Raw genomic sequence first — 24,530 nt, 5'->3', positions numbered from 1 at the left:
AGTTTCTATGCATCCACCACTTTCCACAGAGTCCTTAGTTACCATGGCAACCACTCACTGCACGATTCCCAGCCTTTTAGCAGAGATCGTGATTCATTTGAATAGGGAACACCACTCAAATTAAAAACTCTTCATATTTTATTTCCATAAATAGTTCAATATTTGTGAACATGAGCTACTCTCTCCTAAAGCCAGAAACCAGAGAAGTAAGAATCAAACTTGTGATGGCATCAAATATAAAGTCTTGAGCTGCTCCATTGACAATGAATGGGAGGCTGATTTTGTGGACCCACAGAATGTTTGTGTTATTTATTATATCCAAATGAGCTTTATTCTATAGTAGTGATCTCAGTTCTGACAGGAAAATGTACCTATGGACTCGGAACATTCTCCTGGGTGCTATCAGTGTCATTTATACAATCTTTCCCAATTCACTGTCTATGGAGCAGACACCACAAGTTTGAGTTTTAGCACACTCGAGAGTTTCTCATTTTCACGAATACTTTTGTACCGTCTCAGACCAGAGGAATGACATGTATGAATTCTGAAATTGGGCGTAGTTCCCCTTTTTAAACATATTTTTTAAAGTCACATAGCAAGCAAGTAGTTTCTTGGTTGCTGCCATCTTTACTGTTCTGGATGTCACCATTGCAAACCGCTCTGTCTCCTCATGGTATAAGTGTCTCAGTTCAGGGGTAGATGGAGACCTCAGGCCAGAAGAGATGTGGTCAGTAGCCTCCCTGTGACCGTGTAGCATGTGTCTCTGATGCTGCTAATGACCCTGTCTAATGGCTAGCTTTCAACTGAGGGACAGTTAGATCTAATCAGTTATTAATGTTGTAAATTCCCACTCTGATAGCATTTACTGTTCTTTTTATTATTATTATTCGTGCCTCATTCCCGATACAGGGTGTAAGTCAGATGAGATCATATTACAGTAGGAGTGTGTGTGTGTGTGTGTGTGCGTGTGCGAGTGTGCATATTACATCAGGGTGGGGACCAGGAAGCGAAGGGAATCAGAGACACAATTAAGTTTTTAAAAGGCTTTTCTGAGGAAATTAGCTGCCGCCTGTCAGACAGATGATGGGAAAGATATAGCAGACTGTTTGAAGTGCCGACGTCTGATTGAATTAACCCTTTCACTACCACACTACAGAAGGTTAACCCTTTCACTACCACACTACAGACTGTTAACCCATTGACGGTCACTGGGATTAGACGGGCCCCACTCTATAAGGCCAGCTTCTCATAACAAGGTTTAACTATGCATGAGGTTGTTTGTAGAGCTAAATCTATATTTTTAATTATTGCTATGTGTCTATTGTCATTGTCAATTGACACTATAAACCTTCCCTTCAATATGCCATAAAGATTTTTTTTTTTATCAATACGTTCCCATTTTATAGCGTCGTGAATATGAACGTTATATCTGATTGGTCTAGGCTAATTCCTGCAAAACGAGTTACAGGGCGCTAAGCTAATAACGTTAAATCGATTGGTGTTTTGGCCATACACAAGCTAGAGATAAAAATCAAAATGCATATGATCGATATCATGTTCCACCATGAATGCATGAAAGGGGGGGGCGGGGGAAGTCGTTTCTGATTATTGATTACCAATAACGGCATTCGTTATTGAAGCCTCATACACTGATGAGAGGGTTGGCTATGCTAACATCGGGCTTTACTTTACGTCAAATAGCTCTTACCTGTGGCCGGTTGGATCCCAAAAAGGATTTCCCAGTTATTGATCGCCATCTGGTAGATCGATATGTCCATTGGCTGATGCTATATTCCTTTACTGCATACTGAATTCGGCATTGCAAAAAGTATTCCATGCGATCTGATGAAGGCATAGCTTCAGGCTAACAGAAAAAGTAGGCCAGAATGAAAAACAAATAACATCCGGTCTGAAAACAAGGAGTACTCCATTCTCAAGACGGCGCCACTACCAGGATCACTTTTCCGAATCCCAAGAGTAGGGTATATCTGCAGTGCCGCTCCGTGACATTGAGTAGGTTATTAAAATGCAATAAAAGCAAAAACAAGCTTATCACGTATATATACGTGGTTGGCCCTTTAACCCTTTCAGTGCCACAGACGACATATCTCGTTTTAGCAGCCCCCCCATTGAGTGCCCACGACGACAAATATAGTTTTATTTTTTTATTAGCGATCTGAATTCATATTTCATCAACCGAGTCTCCCGTTGGTACACCAGCCCCTACAGGAGCTCAGATTGGAAAAAAGCGCCCCCTACGTCTATCCCTGTGTAACTGCAGGTCAGTCGCTTAGAGTTAAGCACCACACACACTCATGGCTGCAATAAACCACCTTTTATCAGCCCAATCTCACTTGAAATATGTAAATAAAGTACTAATCGACCACAGGAAAATGTAATGTGTATGTATTACAAATTAGTACATAATATTACATATTCAAACTAACCTCAACCCTAACTTCATGTCTTAACCCTAACCGTCAGTGATGCGTTGCTCATGGGACGGGGTTGCACTCCGTGCAACCAAAGTTTTGTGAGCAGAAGCGCGTGCACGCACATGCACGGATGTGCACGCGCGTGCACACAGGAATGCGCGGCACTCGACTGATGCGCCAACTCGCAGTACCCACCTGGCTACTTTGCATATCAATAGCGCCGGTCGTCAGGTGTTACATTCCTTTCGTAGAGGAAATTAGGCACTGTCTTTAGTCTGTCCTTATGCGAGGGAACATAGTTAAGATAGTGGTGAGAGCACTCACCAGCGACTGCAATGGTTGTTGGTTCAACTCCTGGATTGCCGCATTTGTTTTAGACTTTTGCCGATTACAATACGTAATTATATTACTTTGCTATAACATACATTATGTACCTCTTTTCCTGCAGTCGGTCGATTAGTACTTTATTTTATGTTTTCTGATGAGACCGTGTTGGACGACATACGGTACACAAACGCGGACAGGCGCGCACACAGACACACACACACACACACACACACACACACACCTCCATGGCCAGTGTGTGACACATCCCTCCTCCATGTGTTCTCTGTCGACAGGCTAAAAGCAGCTGGAAACACTGACTTTCAACTCCTAGGGATTCATAGAGGATGGAGGGATGAAAGGGAGGAGGAGGAGGAAAAGTGAAGATGGATGAAGAAAACCACAATCCTCATGACTGGAATATCATCACAGATGTAAGAAAAAAAGAAAAGAAAGGTGTCCTGGTGAAACAGGCAGGTGACTGAGAGAAGGGGACTGTCAATCATCACGTCTCTCTCCTGGATTCAGAGGCGACCAGTCTGCTCCAGTGGCGCAGGTGGCCATTTTATGACTGACGTCGAGGGGAATCATGGCGCTATCAATCTTCATCGCATAAATGGATGGGATGGCGACTAAACCCAATAGCGATGTTACCGTGATGATGATGATGATGTACAGTCAAATCAAACTATGTCCCATCATGCTCTTTGGTTTTACTTTGTAGCTTTTTTTATTGGTTTGTTTTTAGGACTGTATGGGAAATTACGTTTTTGTATCAGACCCCCACTTTTCGCTGTCTGTCCTTGAAATGGTCAAACGGGGAGTGAGAGAAAGGGAGTAGCCTGCTCCTGTAAAACTGGTGAAGAGACACCATATTTAATTTAGCCACCTGTCAAAAATAGTCTCTGGACCGAATGTTTACATGAGCTTGATAGCAGCTAATTAGTGTTTTCATGTACTGCTGGTTTATTTGGACATTTCCGACACAGAACTGTACAAAATGACTGTCTGTGTTACTAAATTGCATTATTAGTATTATCATAACTTGTCCGATTTTAAGTAATTAAGAGTTTAGAAAAGAAAAAACAGTTTTTAATTATTTATTTTTTTAGATTTTTAAACTACATATTTTGTCAGAACACATTGCCCTACAAGTAAAAACATCAGCAAGGTGGGCTTTTTATTTTCCTCAATCTGTCAATCACTTAATGGTGCATTTCATGTTTAGGCAGATCCACAGAGTAATCGTGTCCTGGTTATGATGCCTTGGCCATTTGTACAGAGAGAATGTCATTTAAGTCCCATCTATGAATTCCCCCCCCCCCCCCCCCCCTTCCCTTTTTAAGAAGACACTTTACAAACTGTCGTCTTTCAATTATTCACTGAACTTGTACCTCAGCATATCAAGGGCTTTAGGTGGTTTTCAGAACAAACTATTTGTTATCATGTTGGCTATAGCATGGGTGTTTACTGTGGCCCGTTTGGTGACATTATGGATTTCGATGCTTTAATGTTTTTTTCTGTATTAAAAGGAATGAAAGCAATGAATTTAAGAGCTTGAGGAAATGCAATATGTATAGTTTTTAAACATGACGGAACATTCCACAGTTTGTGCGTGCGTGGAAAATGTATGGGAGAAAAAAAATGCATTTTAAGATTTGAAAAGTGTGCGATTTTGTTTTTCTCTCCTTTGCGCCGATGACTTTGTGATTGTATTAAAGCATTTTTATGTTTCAGCGTACAACCATTTACAACGTCTTCCCATTTTAAACATGGACGGACCTGTGTTCAAAAAGAAGAAAATAACACTATACAGGTTTGCCTTTGGAGTGGAGTGTTTTTGTCATGATAATCACGACTAGCATGATCCAAAACTGTAGCTTTTATCTTTTCAAAGCCATTCTTTAGAAGCGGCCCTGTTCGGTTACACATCAAAGAGTGGGGGGCCACTTTGCACAGCTGTCAAACGTGTACTGTACTGCCAGTGCCCACATGAAATGTATTGCGTTGATGCTTTTTAGTTCTTCTCATATATCCAATAAATGTATTTCTCTGATCTTTTACCTCGGGTTTTTGTGCTTCCAGGTTTGTGTGTGTGCGTGCGTGCGTGAGAGATTAATGTTCTGGGGCCCCTATAGGCAGCGTGTCCCGTGCACGGAGAATAATAGCTGCGTTTCTGCCTGCTGCACAAACTCAATGCCCAGAGAGTGCCTCTATATTGCCGTCTTGGCTTTTAAATATTCCTTTGTGTGTGCTTTCAACCTGCTGCAGGGTAGTAGGCTATGCCTAGACTTTATTTATTATAATGCACCAAGTTCTTACTCCGTATACCGTATTATATATATACCGGCGGGGGATATATAGAAAGGGCTAAGAATCCATTTTCTGCATGTATGACTCATGCGTGACTTCAAGATTCCGAGCGGGAGGATATTTTGCAGACTTGCTTCCTCAACAAGGACGAAATAGGGGGAAGAAGATAATTTGTGGGAAACACTCTCTCCAACAACCCGGAGATACTAAATAAAATACAGGCGCATCGAAATCATCATTATCCCACAAATGATCTTCCCTCTAGTATATTTCTCCACTATCTTCTGTGGGACGTTTCTCTGAAACTATAACCCAATCGTGGCGCGTTGCTGTACTTTGCGCCCCTCCCTCCCCGTCTGGAAGAGCCGTGTGGCCGGTGCGCACCGAGGTTCCTCCAGGGCGCCAGTAGAGCCAGCCGTCCCGCATCGAGGGAAGCCGCGGAGCGCCGACAGCTCGTCAACACTAGTGCTACTGCTATCGAAAGCCAAACGGATCAAATATATGCCAATAATACCCACCCGTTTGGAGAATAATCAACACACTAGTGCCTGCACGTCTCATCTCGGGCCAGAGTCGAGCCGGGGGAGAGGGGGGGACACAGCTGGCTCTACTGCTCGGACTCTGTCCAGTGACCGGACAACGTCGAGGGCACCACCACGTCTCGCCTCCGATATCGAGATGAAAGCGGCGAGCAAACAAGTGACCGCGACCGCCGCCGCGGGGAAGCTAAACGGGGACATGAAGCGTAGGCCGAGCTATCCCGGGGACCAGCGGGTGAAGCATGTCAACATGTCAACTAAGATTTGGGTGAAAGTGGCGATGGCCATTGCCTATTTCCTCTGCGTGTCCGTGGCGGCGTTCATCCTGGTGATTTATTATGTCTTCTTCTGGACTCCGGACGGGCACGGCAACGGCACCAGCAGCGCCGGCGACCTGGCTCCCAACCGCACCGAGTGCGCTCCAAGGTTAGGATGACAAGAGGATGACAACCCGGGTTAGGAGGATGACAACTCGGGTTAGGATGATGACAACCCGGGTTAGGAGGATGACAACACGGGTTAGGAGGATGATGACAACCCGGGTTAGGATGATGACAACCCGGGTTAGGATGACAACACCGGTTAGGATGACAACACCGGTTAGGATGATGACAACCCGGGTTAGGATGACAACACCGGTTAGGATGACAACACCGGTTAGGATGACAACACGGGTACGAGCAGACTGTCTGTGAGAGCAAAGAGACATCCCGCACACCCGAGTTTGGGACGAGGACTCCGGGGTGGATGGAGGGCATGCCGCATGCAGGGGAGAAGTGCTGCTTATGTTACCAGCTTTACACCAAACACGCACGCTTCTCCAACAACCCGGGATACCCTGCACTGCGTGGACGCGTTTTCTAGATGTGGATAAAGGAATGGACGACTTTGGCATCTTTTCGCAGCAATACGCTGTTTTTATTCAGGTATTATAGGAATTTAAAGCTATATACTGTAGTGTAGCAAGTAAGTAGCCTAAATTGTGATTGCCGGTAGCGTATGGCCATGTGAATGCAAGGTGATCAGTCTGTATACTCATTGTTGCATCGGTTTGACATTTTTTTAGAACTTTTATCTTACTCCACAGAACGAGCAAAAATAATGCCACACGTTTCATTGTTTCAAATGCTGTTTCAAATGCTTAGCGATAAAAACGGACGATTTAAACCCCCTAATCGTCATTGTTTAGGCTATTCCATCGCCAAATCAAATAGTTTTATTTACATTGGAGCCCATATTATTTATTGTTATATGATAAACTATGCATTGTTCCTGTGTGGGTCTCCTTATTCATTGCGTAACCAGCTTATTGTTGACATTAACCAAATACTATGTGGGTCATACGAAATGTCAGAAAGAAAAGACATTCATCTTAATATTGTGATTTTGTTAATTATTCCAAATGTAATTATGTTTAAGTTCCCAGTCTGTTTAGTCTCTCACTCTGTTTGTATCACCATCGTCACTTGGTCATCTTAGAGAGATAGATAGATTGTATTAATCCTTGAAGAAAATTCCAGTGTTTAAGTTTCAAGTTTCAAGTTTCTTTAATAGTTGTCATACAGAAGTACAGAATACTTTTATACAAAATGCTTCTTACTGTTGCGCTCCAGAGACTGTGCAAGACAAGATAAGTATGAAATAAAATAACATAGTATAGCATGTAAATTAGAAGTAAAAAAAAAAATGAGGTCACAGTGTTCAGTATAGACATATGTACAATGTTCGATGCAGAATAGACGTAACTGAGTTACCATATAATATACAATACTGTGCAGTGTACTAATATACAATACTATATAGTGCAAGGCAGAAATTGGATGAGGTGCAATAGGTACAATTTACAGTAGGTGTACGAGTTGTAGTGCAAATCCTTTATCAATAAATATAAAGTGTGTTTGTGTGATCTAAAGTGTGGAGAGTGGGTGCTGCAGTGTGTTGTTTGTTTAAGTGAGTGTGTGCGTGTGGGTGTGTGTGCTGTGTGCATTTGATGGTTGTTGCATAGTGTTTATTGTTCGTTTAGCAGCCTGATGGCCTGGGGATAGAAGCTTCTTCTGAGTCTTTCCGTGTTTAAGTAAAATATATGTTGACATGAAAAATGTAGGCTAGACATGATTGATATGACATTTACATGATGACCAAGAAGTGGAATTAGAATTAGACGAATGATCCCGTGATTCAATGTGTGATCATGTTACCATTACAAATTCTCCTTTGAACTCTGAACAATGTCATCTTCATCAACTGTGTTGCCTTGTTCTCCCCCCCCCCCTCTCCTTTACTGTCGTCTAATGTCTCCACCCCTCATCCCATCCCACCACACCACCAATGGATTTGCCCCCAATGAGTGTATTATTTGTAATACAACAGATACAACAGAGAAAGAGATACACTGCTTCTTTCAATCAATAATTAAATTAGCAGCAAGTCGTCAGGAGCCATTCATTCTCCCCTGCTGCCCTGAACTCAATGCAACCTCATTCTCAACACAAACCTATGAGTCAGCATGCAAGCATAGTGGTATAAGGTGACATACATACATACTGCACTCTGGGCTCTCTACTACAGTTTACACTCAGAGCAGAAAATATACTCTCTCGCTTTCTCATCTATCTCTCTTGCACCCTCTCTCTCTTTCCACAGCTCAGTGGGTATTTCCTGGTACAATCTCAGTTATCAAGAGACACTAATGTTCTGATGACCACACAGTATACTCTACATTGTAATAGAAACGGCATGCTTGCACACTAAAAAAAAAAACAGATTTTAAAATATTTCCCTTTTTCTATTTTATGTTTATGAACCTGTGCTTTTACCCGGGGGCAAGTTGACTTTAGTCTTCCTTGCTGCAATGACCTTGGGGGGGGAATAATTACCCCATTATGTTCTGGACCTCCTCACAACACAGTTTGCTGCAGTAGGCTCCGGGTTGCACCCGCAGTGTTCTCCTGGAGTGCACACTCAGAGAGGGAGGAGGCTTGCACACTTCCTCAGAGGGGGGAGGAGGCTTGCACACCTCCTCAGAGGGGGGAGGAGGCTCGCACACTTCCTCAGAGGGGGGAGGAGGCTCGCACACTTCCTCAGAGGGGGGAGGAGGCTCGCACACTTCCTCAGAGGGGGGAGGAGGCTTGCACACTTCCTCAGAGGGGGGAGGAGGCTTGCACACTTCCTCAGAGGGGGGAGGAGGCTTGCACACTTCCTCAGAGGGGGGAGGAGGCTTGCACACTTCCTCAGAGGGGGGAGGAGGCTCGCACACTTCCTCAGAGGGGGGAGGAGGCTCGCACACTTCCTCAGAGGGGGGAGGAGGCTCGCACACTTCCTCAGAGGGGGAGGAGGCTTGCACACTTCCTCAGAGGGGGGAGGAGGCTCGCACACTTCCTCAGAGGGGGGAGGAGGCTCGCACACTTCCTCAGAGGAGGGAGGAGGCTCGCACACTTCCTCAGAGGGGGGGAGGAGGCTCACACACTTCCTCAGAGGGGGGGAGGAGGCTCGCACACTTCCTTAGAGGGGAGGAAGCTCGCACACTTCCTCAGAGGGGGGAGGAGGCTCGCACACTTCCTCAGAGGGGGGAGGAGGCTCGCACACTTCCTCAGAGGGGGAAGGAGGCTCGCACACTTCCTCAGAGGTGGGAGGAGGCTCACACACTTCCTCAGAGGGGGGGGGGGGGGAGAGGCTCGCACACTTCCTCAGAGGGGGGGGAGGAGGCTCGCACACTTCCTCAGAGGGGGGGAGGAGGCTTGCACACCTCCAGCAGGCCACCCCCTCCAGCCACAGTGGGTAAAAGATACGACAACTCCTTGGGTTCCGCAACTGTAAAAGCTCTGATCCACTCGCAGTCTGTGTGCTGAAACACTGTCTCTCATACGCCCACTGTAACCGTGGCTACTACTGGGCCATTGACATCTATGGAGTTCTAGAATTCCAAGACAGAATTCCTTGAGAAAATTCCATAAAACTTGCACCTTAATAAAGGGTCAATTCCAATGCAGCGGAGAGAGACATGGAAAATGAGAGGAAGAGAGAGGATGACGGGCGACAACAGGCATCACCAGGCAGATTCAAACCTGTGACATGTTTGAATCCATAAGGGCCACTTTGCTACAAGGACACACCCCCTCCCAGAGGAATATCTTTCATGTTCAGAGCAGGTTCCTATACTCTGTCCTACAGCTCGGTGCAAAATGGAATTGCCGAATCGCACAGTTGCCGAATCGCACACTGCTGTGCTCACAACCGGTCAAGGGTCAAATATTACTCTCTTTGTCTGGATCCTAAGGTTTAAAGTAAAGTTTGGGTCTCAGAAGACAAGGACCCCCCCCACCACCCCTCCTGGGTCTCTATGTGCCTGATAAACATCTCACTTAACAAGGCTGAATTCCCCTTCCTATGCCTAGTTTATTTGTACTTTCTCTCTGTTTCCCCCTCACTAAACAAACCATGTTTCAAATGATCAATTTTTTTTATTAATTGTTTTTAACAACAACAAACAACAACAAAATATCAACATCAACAGTAACAATAATAATAATGACAAAACAATAAGAAATAAGAAATACTGATCTAAATTTAACTAATAAATACAAAATACCAATATACCAAATAAAAACAAAAACACCACAAACACAAAAGACACCGGAAGCTTCTTTAAGTACATCTACCTGAAGAATATATATATATATATATATAATATATATATACCTGAAGAAGCCTCCTGCATGAGGTGTGATATGTGATAGCAGCACCGATTGGGGAAAAAAAGTTAGTTTTTAGAGGCTGTGCATTCTCATAATTCCCTTACATTTAGTTTCTCTCACGGGAGATAGAATACGGGCAGGATATAACGGTCTCAAGGTGAAGCCTCTCTCCGACTCGTTCAGACACACTCCGGTCCCCCCCCTCTCCTTTTCGGTCCTGGGAGTAATTAGCCAACCAGTGATCTCACAAGGCATGATTGATGGTGAGGCAATGCAGTAGAAAGGCTGCTCCCTACAATCCAATCAGGACAAGTCATTACTTTAACGAAGCAGGAAATATGAATGCTGTGTACTTCAACTGGGGGGGGGGCTGCTCTCTGCTTCTGGAGTGGCCTCTTGGGTCTCAACGATCATCCATCAGGAAATTGTTTTTTGCTTTCATTGGGTTCTCCTCCTCATTTCCTTCTGCTTTAGGGGCGTAGAGAGAGAAAGCAGGAAGGAGAGGAGGGGTTGCCTCTGCCTCACCTGCTCCGTCTCTCGGAGCTGTGCTGGTGTCCCCGTCCCCTGTGACCGCTCTGGGCCATGCTGGCGTCCCCATGCTGGCTTCCCCGTGCTGTCTTCCCTGTGCTGGTGTCCCCGTGCTGGCGTCCCCGTGCTGGCGTGCCCTGTGATGGCTCCCCCATGCTGGTGTGCCCTGTGATGGCTCCCCCATGCTGGCGTCCCCGTGCTGGCTCCCCCATGCTGGCGTGCCCTGTGACCACTCTGGGCCGTGGTCCCTGAAGGACGTCTGTGTTCCCTCCCTGCAACCCACCTCACGCAGCTGCTGCCACCTCAGCACCTATTGCATGTGTCACCTCATCATCCTGTGTGGGGGGGGGGGGGGGGGTCTCTTTTAATTGCTCTCCTGGGGTTTCTTCCATTCTTATTTTCTTATTACGGTTTTGTCACCGTTTTTCCCTCATCGCAAAGGATCATGGTCGAGGGGGGGGGGGGGGGGGGGTTCCAGTGGGTTCCAGTGGGGGCTGGTGAATCCCGTTGAGACATGTAACTGTGACAATTGAGCTAAACACAATTACAGGTCAACTTGACTCGACTTGACTTGAGATCAGGTCTCCTTAGGACAGATCCCAGGCCTTTCTTTTCACACGTGACCGAAGGAGAACCATCGTGTGGGGAAAATGGACACTAATTGTGTTTGTGCCGAGCTCAGCAGTCTCAGCACATTCCAAAGCACATTGATCTGAAGTTACAAAGGGGAAAGGCAAAGAACACACTCTGCACCAACTTTGTTCCGCATAAGCAGATCTACAATTGATTGGATTAACCATACCTGATCAACAGTGTGTGTGTGCGCGTGCATGTGTTTGTGTGTGTGTGCGTGTGCATGCATGTGTGTTTGTGTGTGTGTGCATATGCATGTGTGTGTGCATGCGCATGCATGCGTGTGTGTGTATGTATGCGTGTGTGTATGTGTTTGTGTGTGCATGCTTGTGTGTGTGCGTCAGTGGTGGACTCAGGCTGTTTGAAGGGCAGGGGCGAAAAGAAAAAAAGGGCACCTACTGCACAACATGGGACCCCATCAGTGAGCAAAAAGCTATGATGCGTCATGTATGGTGAAATAGTCTTCATCCTTGATTAAGATTAACATTAGAATAACAGACAATCCAGATTAATAGTATAACCACACCTCTATGATAAAAACACACAGGGAACAATACACCTTTCAAATGTTTATTTCACCTCATTGTCATGGTGTTTGAAAAGTAGATTTATCATGGTGTTTGAAAAGTAAATTATCATGGTGTTTGAAAAGTAAATTATCATGGTGTTTGAAAAGTAAATTATCATGGTGTTTGAAAAGTAAATTATCATGGTGTTTGAAAAGTAAATTATTGTGGTGTTTGAAGGCCCTAAACCATTGCTGCAGTGGTACATTTCTCAATACTAAAGATATCAATGAGGAATATACATATTTGGGAAACAGCATTTTAATATGGTCTGGGTTGAAAAATAGTGAACCTATTCTTTAAAAGCTATTTACAACATATATATTTACAGGATATAAAACAGTTTAACAGTTAAAGTTAATTCGAGTGCCGTTGAGCTTCTTCCTTTCTCCTAACTCTCCTTCTCCCCTCCCCTTCTCTCCTCATGTCCTCTCCTTCTCTCCTCCTGCCCTATCCTTCTGTCCTCCTATACTCCCCTTCTGTCCTCCTATACTCCCCTTCTCTCCTCCTGTACTCCCCTTCTCTCCTCCTGTACTCCCGTTCTCTCCTCCTGTCCTCTCCTTCTCTCCTCATGTCCTCTCCTATCCTTCTCTCATCCTGTCCTCTCCTCTATCTCTCCCTCTCTCTCCCTCCCCCTCTCTATCTTCCCCATTATCTCCATTAAACTTAATATATTGTACCTGGATACTGGCTGGATCAGTGGGATATTTTAACCTGTTAATCTGTAGACCGTTTTCGCCTAAAGGTAAATGGAAGATTGCTCCACTTCTGCAAGGTCAATTTGCATGTTCTTGGTATCTAGGAACATCTAGGGACCTGGGGGTATGTATTTCCAGTGTCAGAAATATTGTGTCTGTTACTAGGCTGAGTAAATTGTAATGAATACATTAATTATGATTTTGATGATGATGATCAAAAATTGAAAACATTTTCTGAAAAATGCTCACTGAGCTCATTCACCACCTTATTGAGATCATGTGTACAAAATATCTAAGCAAATTAACTGCGGGAAGGTGATTAAACAGAAGGATTTGTAGATACAGTAATTAACATGAATTTCCCCAAGGGGATTAATAAAGGAATATCTTATCTTATCTATCTTATCTTTTTTTTTTTTTTTTTTATATTTTTGTACAAATCTTTCCATTATTCACAGTGTATCTTTTCACAGCATAGTATCCAACATCCAAGATTCGCCTTTTTCGTTTTTGTAGCAACATACAAAACATGTAAGAGACTCATACAAACACATTAATAACTGACATGGAAATAAAAAAAAAACACTTACAAAAAAAAACATACTATACATTGTGCATATACATCCCTGTTATATATATATATATATATACGTCATACGCTACATGTAGGCCGATCTACCTGCGGGCAGGTATGTGCTGCATCTTTTTTTTTTTTTTTTTCCTTTTTTCCTTTTTTCCACGTTTCAGCTACGTATGTGTGTGTCTCCTATATACTTGTGTATCCCCCTATGTGTCAGTGAAAGCCTATATCTCAACTATGTGTATATGTAGGTGTATGTATGTCTATTTCCTATACATGAGTATGTGCATGTATGTGTGCCCCTGACGTGTATACCTTATCCTTGTGTATATGAGTGCGTGTAAACCTATTATGTACACATATGAATATGTGTATCCTAGATACTTGTATGTGGCTATATCTGCGCACATGTGAGTGTGATAGAGACATAGACCATTCCATAGACACCCCATCCGGACATAAAATATATGTACATATATACATAATATATTACAGAGCACAAGTATCATTAGATCAAATCCCCTTTTTCATATTCATCCTTGATAATATTGTATTCCCATCTTAATCATTTGTCCTCAGATCGTTCAGTCAGGTGTAGAAAACTGTCCCATATCTCAGCGAAAATATCCTCTCTCCCTGCGACTCTATACGTCACCCTTTCATATGATGCTGTCCGAAACATTAGTTCCATCCATTCTTTAAAAGTAATATCAACAGGTGATTTCCAATGTCGTAATGCAATTCTACATCCTGATATCATGGCCATTCTATACCACATTCCCCGGTATTTAGGCAGCTTAATCCCTTTCGGTACTATACCCAAAACACATGCCATTGGGGCGTTATTTATCTTCACATTCAGGACCTTACTTAGGAATATCACAATTTGATCCCACATTTTCCGGACCTTCTCACATTCGTACAACATGTGCAGTAAAGTGCCTGTCTCCTTCTCACATCTCCAGCAGATGTCACTGTCCCTTAATTTCAGTCTGGCCAGTTTACTGGGCGTCCAATAGCTTCTGTTCAGTACTTTGTAAAAAATAAGTTGTGATTGCGCCTCCCTAGAGAATTTACTCCATTTGGATACCAGTTTCTCCCACATTTCCTCAGTAATCTCCTCATGTACATCGTTCTCCCAGCTCAATCTCAAACCCGCCAATTTGGGTGCATTGTATTCTCTTATAACATCATAAAATCTTGACGCACCGCCTTTCCTGCGCCATCCTTTATAGAATATTTCTTGAATTGCAGTAATTGGGCCGCACTTTGGTCCTCCTATTGATGACGATATACAATGTCTAATCTGTAGGAATTTATAAAAGTTTTTATTATCTATATCAAAATCCTCCTTAATATCCTCAAAAGGCAAAACCCCATCCTCCCCGGCTATATCACCCAGTACATGTATCCCCCTTTTAACCCAATCGTCCCATATGACTGATTTCTTCCCAATCTTTAGTTTCTTATTATACCATATAGAGGCTCTCGTAGTTAAGTATGGGCTATCGCCAGTCATTTTGTGCGATTGATTCCAAGTTTCCCTGATAAATGCCATCAAAGGGTTTTTAAGAGGTGTAGGTCTGTCTGATTGTGTCAGGAAGGATTCCAGAGATGAGGGATATATCATTTCCTCCTCCATCTTGACCCAAGCAGGTGCCTCCTCAGACGAGTGATTCAGTTTGGAGAGCTGGGAGAGCGAGAATGCATAGTGATACCAGTCTAGTTTAGGCAGGGATAAACCGCCATTTTCCTTTGCTGCATACATTTTGGTCCGTCCAAACAGCGGCCTTTTGCCCCCCCACAGATATACATTAATGACTTTGTCATACTGTTTGAGTAACTGGGTCGGGAGAGTCAGCGGCAACATATATAGGATATAGTTTAATTTGGGAGCTAATATCATTTTCACTAGGTTTATCTTTCCCAGGAGGGACATATTCATTTTGGCCCAATTCTGGGTCAGAGCACTAATGTGTTCGATTATAGGGGCAATATTGGCTTGCATCAACTCTTTCAGACCTGGGATCAGTTTTATTCCTAGGTATATCAATCCTGACGGCATCCATCTGTATTGCCACCCCCTTCTGATATCAGGGGGACAGCATTTAGAGAGAGGCATTGCTTCTGACTTGCTCCAGTTGATTGTGTATCCAGATATTTCGGAGAAGGACTCGATAACATTTCCAATGATCCCAACTGCTGTTCGGGGATTGCTGGATACCAATAAGATATCGTCCGCATATAAAAATAATTTATGTTCTACCTGCCCCGCTATTATCCCTTTGATGTCCTGATTATTCCTCAGTGCGATAGCAAGTGGTTCGAGGAAAAGCGCAAACATTTGGGGAGAAAGCGGGGAACCTTGCCTCGTCCCCCGCCCTAGGTTAAAGGGCGAGGACACGATCCCGTTGGTCAATACTGATGCCATCGGATTTGTGTATAACAGTTTTACCCACCCAGTAAACGATGGACCAAACCCGAAGCGCTCTAGCGTGTGAAATAAGAATGCAAATTCCACCTTATCAAAGGCCTTTTCGGCATCCAATGAGAAGGCCACTGTAGGTTCTATATCATTCCTTACCTTCCACATTATGTGTAGGAGTCTGCGGATATTATCAGCTGAGTTTCTCCCCTTCACAAAGCCCACTTGATCTGAATGCACCAAAGTTGGTAGTACATCTTCTATTCTATTCGCAAGTATCTTTGCCAATACTTTTTCTTCCAAGTTGCTCAGGGATATAGGTCTATAGCTTCCACAGCATTGAGGGTCTTTGCCCTTTTTCTGTAGTAATGTAATAGTGGCAGATCTCAGGCTAGTGGGCAATCCCCCCTTTATCAGTGAGTCCTCATATACTTTTAATAATCTCGGAGCGATTATATCACTGAATTGTTTGTAGAAATCGGGAGTAAACCCGTCGTCTCCTGGTGCTTTACCCAATTTAAGGCTGTTGATTGCCGCGTGTATTTCTTCTATCGAGACCCCCCCCTCCATTGATTTTACCTGTTGTTTCGATAATGACGGTAATTTGATTTTGTCGAAGAACGCGTCCATTTTTAGCTGATCCACCTGAAGACATTATTAATTTCCTTTTTGTCTGTAATAATCTTGTCTTCTTTATTACGAATCGAGGATATAATATTCTGATTATGCATTTGTTTAACCCGATTCGCTAATATTTTACCCGCTCTCTCCCCTTGTTCATAATATTTTTGGTTGGTCCTAAATAACGCATATTCAGCCTTCTTTTGATATATGTTGTTCAATTCGTATTTGGATTTGTTTAGGTTCCTCCACGTTTCTGGGTCTGGTCTTTGGCTGTGCTGTTTCGAAAGTATTTTAATTTCCTCATCTAACATTGTCATTTTTTGTTTCTCCGCCCTTTTTAGTATCGCACCGTATTGTATGAGTCGTCCTCTCATGTAAGCTTTACATGTGTCCCACATTATGCCACTATCATCTATTGACCCTTCATTAAGTTCCCAAAATTCCTTAAATATAGTTCTAATGTATGTACACGATCCTTCATCATTTAACATTAGGTTATTGAATCGCCATCTCCGAGATCGTTGCCCTTCTTCCATGGATGTGATCACTAAATCAACCGGAGCATGGTCAGATATTACAATGTTCCCTATCCCAGTACTTGCAACCTGTTCTACAAGTGCGCTAGAGATCAGGAAATAATCTATTCTAGAGTATGAGGAATGTGGGTGAGAGTAAAACGTGTAGTCTCTTTCTTGTGGGTTCATAACCCTCCAAACATCCACTAGACCCAATTCCTCTATCAGAACACCAACCGCCAGTCTCCCTGTGTTGTCAGCGGTTTTGGGTTGGTATGATCTGTCTATCAAGGTGTTTCCAACCAAGTTGAAGTCCCCCCCTATGATTACGTTGCTATTCCCTATTTTCCTGATCACCTCACATACCTCATGGAAAAAGTCTGAGGACGACCCGTTGGGCGCATATATATTAGCTAAAGTAGTCCTCTGTCCCTCTAAATCAGCATCCAGTATAACCCATCTTCCCTCATCATGTGAGAAACTATTGTGTACCTTTAGGTCTAAGTTTTTTCTCACCAATATTGCCACCCCCCTCTTCCTAGAAGAGAACGTGCTATAGTATATTTGTCCCACCCAATCCCTTTTAAGCTTGGCCGACTCTTCTTCATCCAGGTGTGATTCCTGAATTAGTGCAATATCTGCCTTTTTTTGTTTCAAGAACGTCAATATCTTCTTTCTCTTAATGGGATGATGACATCCGTCTATATTCCACGATATTATTTTAATCAGCCCCATATTTCTCGTAGTGCATCTCCCCTGTGCAATCCATGACGTAGTCTAGTGCCTGAGAGTGTGAAGATATATATACAGTAGTATAGCATACAATGAAATAAAAAAGAACATATATAAACATAAATACACTTCCCCCCCCACATTTACCCAAGCTACGTTCGATATGACCCCAGATAGAACAGTCGTACCGAGGGTGAAATCGATACTCACCCATGCACCTTGGTCCCCCTCGACTAACAGAGGAGTGCATACAGCACGAGGCAGATTGCCCAAAACTGTGCCCCTATTATCTTGTAAACCCTGACGTAACGTATGGCTCACACTGTAATCTATATACAGTGCGATCAATTCAACTGAACTTGACAAAACGGTAACGTTTCCAAGCATTAACATTTGTATATCTTTCAGATATATCTTGGTACATTGTAACTTCTATGACATAGCCATGATGGCCTGTGGTTCATTTCGTTATATTTTTCCTGTATCCATCTGGGATATTTCCCCTCCCATACTTTTATTATATTCTTCTAACCATTGCCCTCTATTTTCATTTCACGTCTTTTTTTTTTTTTTTTTTTTTTTTTAATTATTTTTCTTTCTCTTTTCCAATCATTTTTTTTTTTTTTTTCTTTTCTCTATATACATATTGACATTTTTTGATGTTATTTACTCTATGACGATGCCCCCGTGACTTATCTGTATTCATGCGCTTCATGAACTTTATCTCAATTGTCCGCCTCCGACTGTCCCCGTCTGAATCCCTGCAGTTTCTCCCGGTATCCGTGATGACCATTGCCCTGCTGTGTGGGGCGCTCAGTCCCCGTCGTCTGCATGTCGTCCCCCGGTCCCCGTTTTCCTCCCATTGTCTGCCAGGTAGACAGCCGCATTATCTCCTCTCGGTCCGGGTCGGTAGTCGGGTTCACCACGGTGATCTTGAATCCACGCTTTGCCATATCCGCCGTCGCCTCCGCCGCGCTCTGGTACAGGCGGGTGCCATCTTCGTAGAATACCCTCATCTTCGCTGGATACGGTGTCTGGAACTTGAGATTCTTCTCCTTCATTATTCTCTTGGCCTCGGCATATTCTCCTCGCTTCTTCAGTATTTCGGTGGGGAAGTCATGGTCGACATAGAAGCGATCGTTGCCACATGAGACGTTCTTCTTCTGCCATGTTCGGCGTATTATCTCTTCCTTCATTTTGTAACTCCCAAACTTAACCACGATTGACCGTGGCTTCAGCTGTGGGTTGTTAGGCCTCGGGGCCAGTGCCCGGTGTGCTCTTTCGAAACGAAGGTCCATGTCATGAGGCAGACCGAGGGCATCTTTAAACAAGCCGTCTAGAAATCCATGCATGTCTTTCCTCCGGGATACCATACACCCGCAGGTTCTCTCTCCTCGTCCTGCCCTCCTGGTCGAGTAGCTTAGCCTCCACGTCGGCCTGCCTCTGCATTAGCTTTTTTATTAGAGCCGTCGCTGCACCAAGCACGTTTTCATTTTCTCCGATTCTCCCCTCAGTTTCATCGAGCCTGTCGTTCATTTTGTTCATGTCATTTCTTATCTCCCGAAATTGACGCTCATTGTCTTTTCTGAAGTCTTTGAGCTCGTTGAATATGTTCAGCAGCGTGGCTTCTTGTTCACAATCATCGTCGCCATCTTTTTCTCCCGTTACGTCTTCATTCTCTGCCATTCCGTCGTCCTTTTCAGTTGGAATCGTGTGCGCCATACGTCTCGTGATAGCCCCTTTTTTCATCCCTATTAAATATGTACCCTGGTGTTGTTAATAAATGTTTTCCGGGGCTAAGTCATTTTGCTGTCGGGGAGCTCGCGAGTTAAGCAGCCATGTTCTTCCGCGGTCAAACCGGAAGTCTTATCTATCTTATCTTAATGATAATCGACTTTAATTATAAATTCATATTTGACCTTGAACTTGACCTTATTATGGCCAAATCATACATCTATGGATAGGGAAAATGCTCCTCTTTCCAATGGCAGGGTTGTATCTGGATTTAGTCATTTCTTGCGGTTTTTACGATAAATAGCATTTTCCGATAAATTTGTATTTCCGATCAAACATATAAAACATCGGTAAAAATTTAAATATACACTTTGACTACTGTTTTTGATAGGGTTATGGTATTTACTCTTGGCTACACTTTTTTTCTTTTGAAAAACATTAACCTCTTAACATCCAAGGTCCCACATGTGGACGATTCTTTGCCGACCTCTAGTGGCTCGGGTGTGCATTTCTTTTAATACAATCTATAGGTAGAAGTAAAGCCCTATTTGTTGCCTGTCGATTGCCCTTTCAGGTGACAAAATCCGTTCAGCGGTTCTCGAGTAACATGCCGATATGTGAGGCGTGCCCCAAAGTACGCAAAAGTACACATCAAGTACACGTCAATCATTTGACGATCTCGAAAATCTTTGCACAGGGTTGTAGCCAATGAGTGTGGCTTTCCAATGATACCCCATGATATGATAATTGGGGATCTAATACGGTCTCTATTGATATAGGGGGACCTTAAGGCTTAACAGGTTAATGGCAACAGGAGAGCATTCAAGTTATTTGTTGTTGTGTTGTTTGAATCATTTATCTCCCTATCATCATTTTCATCCTCACTTTCTTTAGCATCTCCATAACCATCTTCATCATCATTTCTCTCCATAGCATCATCTGCATTCTCTCTTTCCTCAACTTCTTCGTAATTTCTCTCCATAGAATCATCTGCATTTTCTCTTTCCTCCACTTCCTCATAATTTCTCTCTATAGAATCATCTGCATTTTCTCTTTCCCCCACTTATTCACCATCTCTCTTCCTGATGTCATCATTTCCCTCTTGAATATCTCCATCTTCATTGTCTGTACTGTCTTTATCTAAGGTGGAGCAAATAATATTTGTTTTATAATAGTAATATAATTGTACTGTATATAATATTCGTACTGTAGCCTACAATGTTATAATTGTATTATAAAATTATATGTCATATAGCACTACCACCACTAGCCCTCTTGCCTTCATTGGAATAAAAAGGGTCTATGGTTGGTCAATTTAAATGTTTAAGACACATTTTCTGTCCAAAATAAGCATTATTGACCATGTTAGCACCAGATTCTCAGTTATAATCCAAACTATGGCTCTGTGAGACAAGCTTATACACGTAGCTAGTAGTGAGGACTTACAAATACATACCTGTATCCTTATCTCCTCCCTTACTATTGTTGCTTTGGACCCAATTTTTCAAAGAGAAGCTGCCCCTCGCAGCATTTCTCAGCTGCTTTTTAATATTCTTCCGATTTCTTTCTCTCCTTGGCATTCTGTAATAATAGAATATAGGCCAATGCTAAACCCACTTTTAAGTTTACTACCACTCTTAAGTTAGATTTAAAAAGCAATTCACACTGAACTTTAAAGTGCTATGGGTATATTTTGTGCAGATAATCCTAAACTAATTTGTACACTTTATTTCTAAATTGAGAACACAGGTTAGCATAGAATCAGCTAAGCAAGGTACCTGTTTAGTTAGCTAGCTACAGTAGTAATACAGCTAGCCTATAGTAGCCTAGGCTAAAACATACTGCAATCAATAAAAGCACTTGCAGTGTACATACATTAGTATTTAGTAATGCATAATTGGTCAAAACAAACTAAATCTTTGCAACTTCAAAGAAAGCTTGATGTATTACCTACCTCACACACAGCAGTAGGATGCAGGGTTACAGCTCAGACTGCATTAAGCCCTCTGGCATCTGAACATTCAAGAGGCGATGTGTCTAAAACTGAAAACTTAAATGGATGGAATATTAGTGACGTAGTGACGGGGCTGCTCAGAGTTGTAGCTAACACTTTTGCGTGACATTATTTAACCGTCTGGGCACATCCTCTCATTTTCGTGATGTTTTTCAACTGTGGGGGCACATGTCAAGTTTAGACCATTGGAAGGGCACCAATGGGCATGTCCTCCCATTTTCGACACTCAAAATGGCATTTTAGCGCAATATTTTCAGCTGTGGGGGCACATGGTCACGTTTAACCATTAGAGGGGCACCAATGGGCACGTCCTCTAGGTTTTGCCACTCAAAAGGGCACTTTTGCATGACATTATTTAACCGTGGGGCACATGGTGTGTATGTGTGTGTGTGCATGTGTGTTTAACAGTGAGAAGTCCCAGTAGTGTTGATACTTGCTCTTGATGCTGAGCGTGGCGTGTTTGACGACACAGGTGCATCATGTTGCCTCTGCAGCCTCCTCTGTTCTTCAAGCACGACAGCCGACTGCATGACAAAGATTATGAATATGATCAGCATCATTTGACGCCAGTGTTTGACCAGTGTTCAGTAGAGACCAGTGTTCAGTAGAGACCAGTGATCAGTAGAGACCAGCGATCAGTAGAGACCAGTGTTCAGTAGAGACCAGTGTTCAGTAGACCAGAGATCAGTAGACCAGTGATCAGTAGAGACCAGTGTTCAGTAGACCAGAGATCAGTAGACCAGTGATCAGTAGAGACCAGTGTTCAGTAGAGACCAGTGTTCAGTAGAGACCAGCGATCAGTAGACCAGAGATCAGTAGAGACCAGAGTTCAATAGACCAGTGTTCAGTAGAGACCAGTGTTCAGTAGACCAGTGTTCAGTAGAGACCAGTGTTCAGTAGACCAGTGTTCAGTAGATACCAGTGTTCAGTAGACCAGTGTTCAGTAGATACCAGTGTTCAGTAGACCAGTGTTCAGTAGAGACCAGCGATCAGTAGAGACCAGCGATCAGTAGAGACCAGTGTTCAGTAGAGACCAGTGTTCAGTAGACCAGTGTTCAGTAGAGACCAGTGTTCAGTAGAGACCAGTGTTCAGTAAACCAGTGTTCAGTAGATACCAGTGTTCAGTAGAGACCAGTGTTCAGTAGACCAGTGTTCAGTAGAGACCAGTGTTCAGTAGAGACCAGTGTTCAGTAGAGACCAGTGTTCAGTAGAGACCAGAGATCAGTAGAGACCAGAGTTCAATAGACCAGTGTTCAGTAGAGACCAGTATTCAGTAGACCAGTGTTCAGTAGAGACCAGTGTTCAGTAGACCAGTGTTCAGTAGAGACCAGTGTTCAGTAGACCAGTGTTCAGTAGACCAGAGATCAGTAGATACTAGAGATCAGTAGACCAGTGTTCAGTAGACCAGTGTTCAGTAGACCAGTGTTCAGTAGAGACCAGTGTTCAGTAGACCAGTGTTCAGTAGACCAGTGTTCAGTAGAGACCAGTGTTCAGTAGAGACCAGTGTCAGTAGAGACCAGTGTTCAGTAGAGACCAGTGTTCAGTAGACCAGAGATCAGTAGACCAGTTCCACAGAAATATTGACTCTTTGGGACCAACAGCGTCAGATTAGTTTAGAAAACCTTATTGTCTGCTTCTGGAAATTAAAACAACAAACAATGTATGACAACACAACACAATATAACACAACACAATATAACAACACAATATAACACAACACAATATGTTGTGAAGGATCAGATTAAACCGAATATATATATTTATTTATGGATATATATTTAATAGTATTTGTATATCGTTTGATATCCCCTGTATATTCCTTGTACATATACACTGAATATCCCTTTAGTCTACTAACAGCCCATAATAGTTTCATTTTACCATTGGACGAGAACCTGGCGCCAGCAGCCAAGCCCCTTGGTTCAAGTTCAATCGTGCCGACGAACATGTCGTTACAAGCCCGGTTCCGCGTAGGAATACGTCTGGCGAAATAGGAATGGTACTATTTGTTCACAGCGCATATATATATGGCGCAAGTAAAGTAGAACTTCCTTTGTCTTTTAGTCCATTAGTCCTTTACCCTCCAACCTAGTAACAGACGTGAAGCCTCACCCACGACGCACGTGTGGTGCAGTATGGCCTACTTGGCCTCAGAATAGGCATTGAGACATCGTGTGGATTAATAGTTGAATTGTCATAGTTTGGCACTATACCGTCGAGTGGGACGTATTTCTATTAAGTTAATAATAGTCTATTATGTATGGTGCATCGTTCGGTTAGAGTTATAAAGTGAGCAGTACCCCCATCGTTCCTGACGTTATCTGGAGTCTTAACCAGGCTGAGCAGACCACGTGTGGTGCTTGCATCCGAGGAGCTCCGGGCCAGGACGAGTGGACCTGTACATTGGATTACTTTACCCGGACGACGGCGAGCCCTCCACGGCTTGGATTATCTACGTGCTTTGGGTGCTTTGATTATGCCATGGATAACGGCCAACACTGCTGAGTGTTGGAACTACCCCCCCGAGAGGAGTCCAGGTGAGACGGCGCTCTACCCCGAGTGAGGTCGCCTCACGTCTCTTCGTTGTGGACCGGCAGCTACCGTCCACCAGAGGGCCCAGCTGTATTCATCTGCGGACCGAGGTTCTGTGGGCACCGTGTTCAGCACTCTGAATTCTCCCAAGAAATCGTCGGCCAGATGGGATACCGCCAGCGGCTCCCCTAACCCCCCCCCTACTGTCTTACAACCAGCGGGACCCCCCTTTAGTGTATCCAGCTATAATCATTTAAGTACCATCGCTATAGTTCCCTAAAGAACCAGGTTGTATACTTGCTCCCTGCGTAACCAGAGATTGGACATTCAATGTTGATTTACCTACGAATACTCATTTGCCTTACAAGTGCATTTCAAATCATAAATGTCATTAAGTGAACGTTGTATATACCCTTTGCTATATAAAATATTCGATTTATACATTTGTGTGGACTTCGTTTCATCAGGTGGGAAAGTGTTCATCATATCTATATCATGTACTGGATGGCCAGAAGTTAAAGTACAAGCGGTAGTGGTTTAATGATACCATACTTATCAATACAGTCAGGGAATTGTACCCCTCAGTTACAATTGGTCCTTCGAGCCGGAGGGTAACTAGTGTAATATTAATATAGTGTTATTAA

The 24,530-nt window shown here is 43.4% G+C and overlaps 1 protein-coding gene across 1 annotated transcript in view; it reads left to right on the top strand.

Moving 5' to 3' along the window:
• ccdc9 (coiled-coil domain containing 9) overlaps nucleotides 1-3,246 on the top strand; it is a 68,023-nt gene extending 64,777 nt beyond the window's left edge. The window contains exon 17 of the mRNA XM_084309202.1: nucleotides 3,056-3,246. Within this exon, the coding sequence (XP_084165328.1) occupies nucleotides 3,056-3,060 (5 nt within the window). The 3' untranslated portion in view covers nucleotides 3,061-3,246. The remainder of the gene's footprint in view (nucleotides 1-3,055) is intronic.
• Nucleotides 3,247-24,530: the final 21,284 nt, after the last annotated feature.

The sequence above is a fragment of the Notolepis coatsorum genome (assembly GCF_963971535.1).
Source record: "Notolepis coatsorum genome assembly, chromosome: 1".
Lineage (NCBI taxonomy): Eukaryota > Metazoa > Chordata > Actinopteri > Aulopiformes > Paralepididae > Notolepis > Notolepis coatsorum.
Note: the sequence above shows the minus strand (reverse complement) of the source record. Positions and strands in the feature narration are given on the sequence as shown.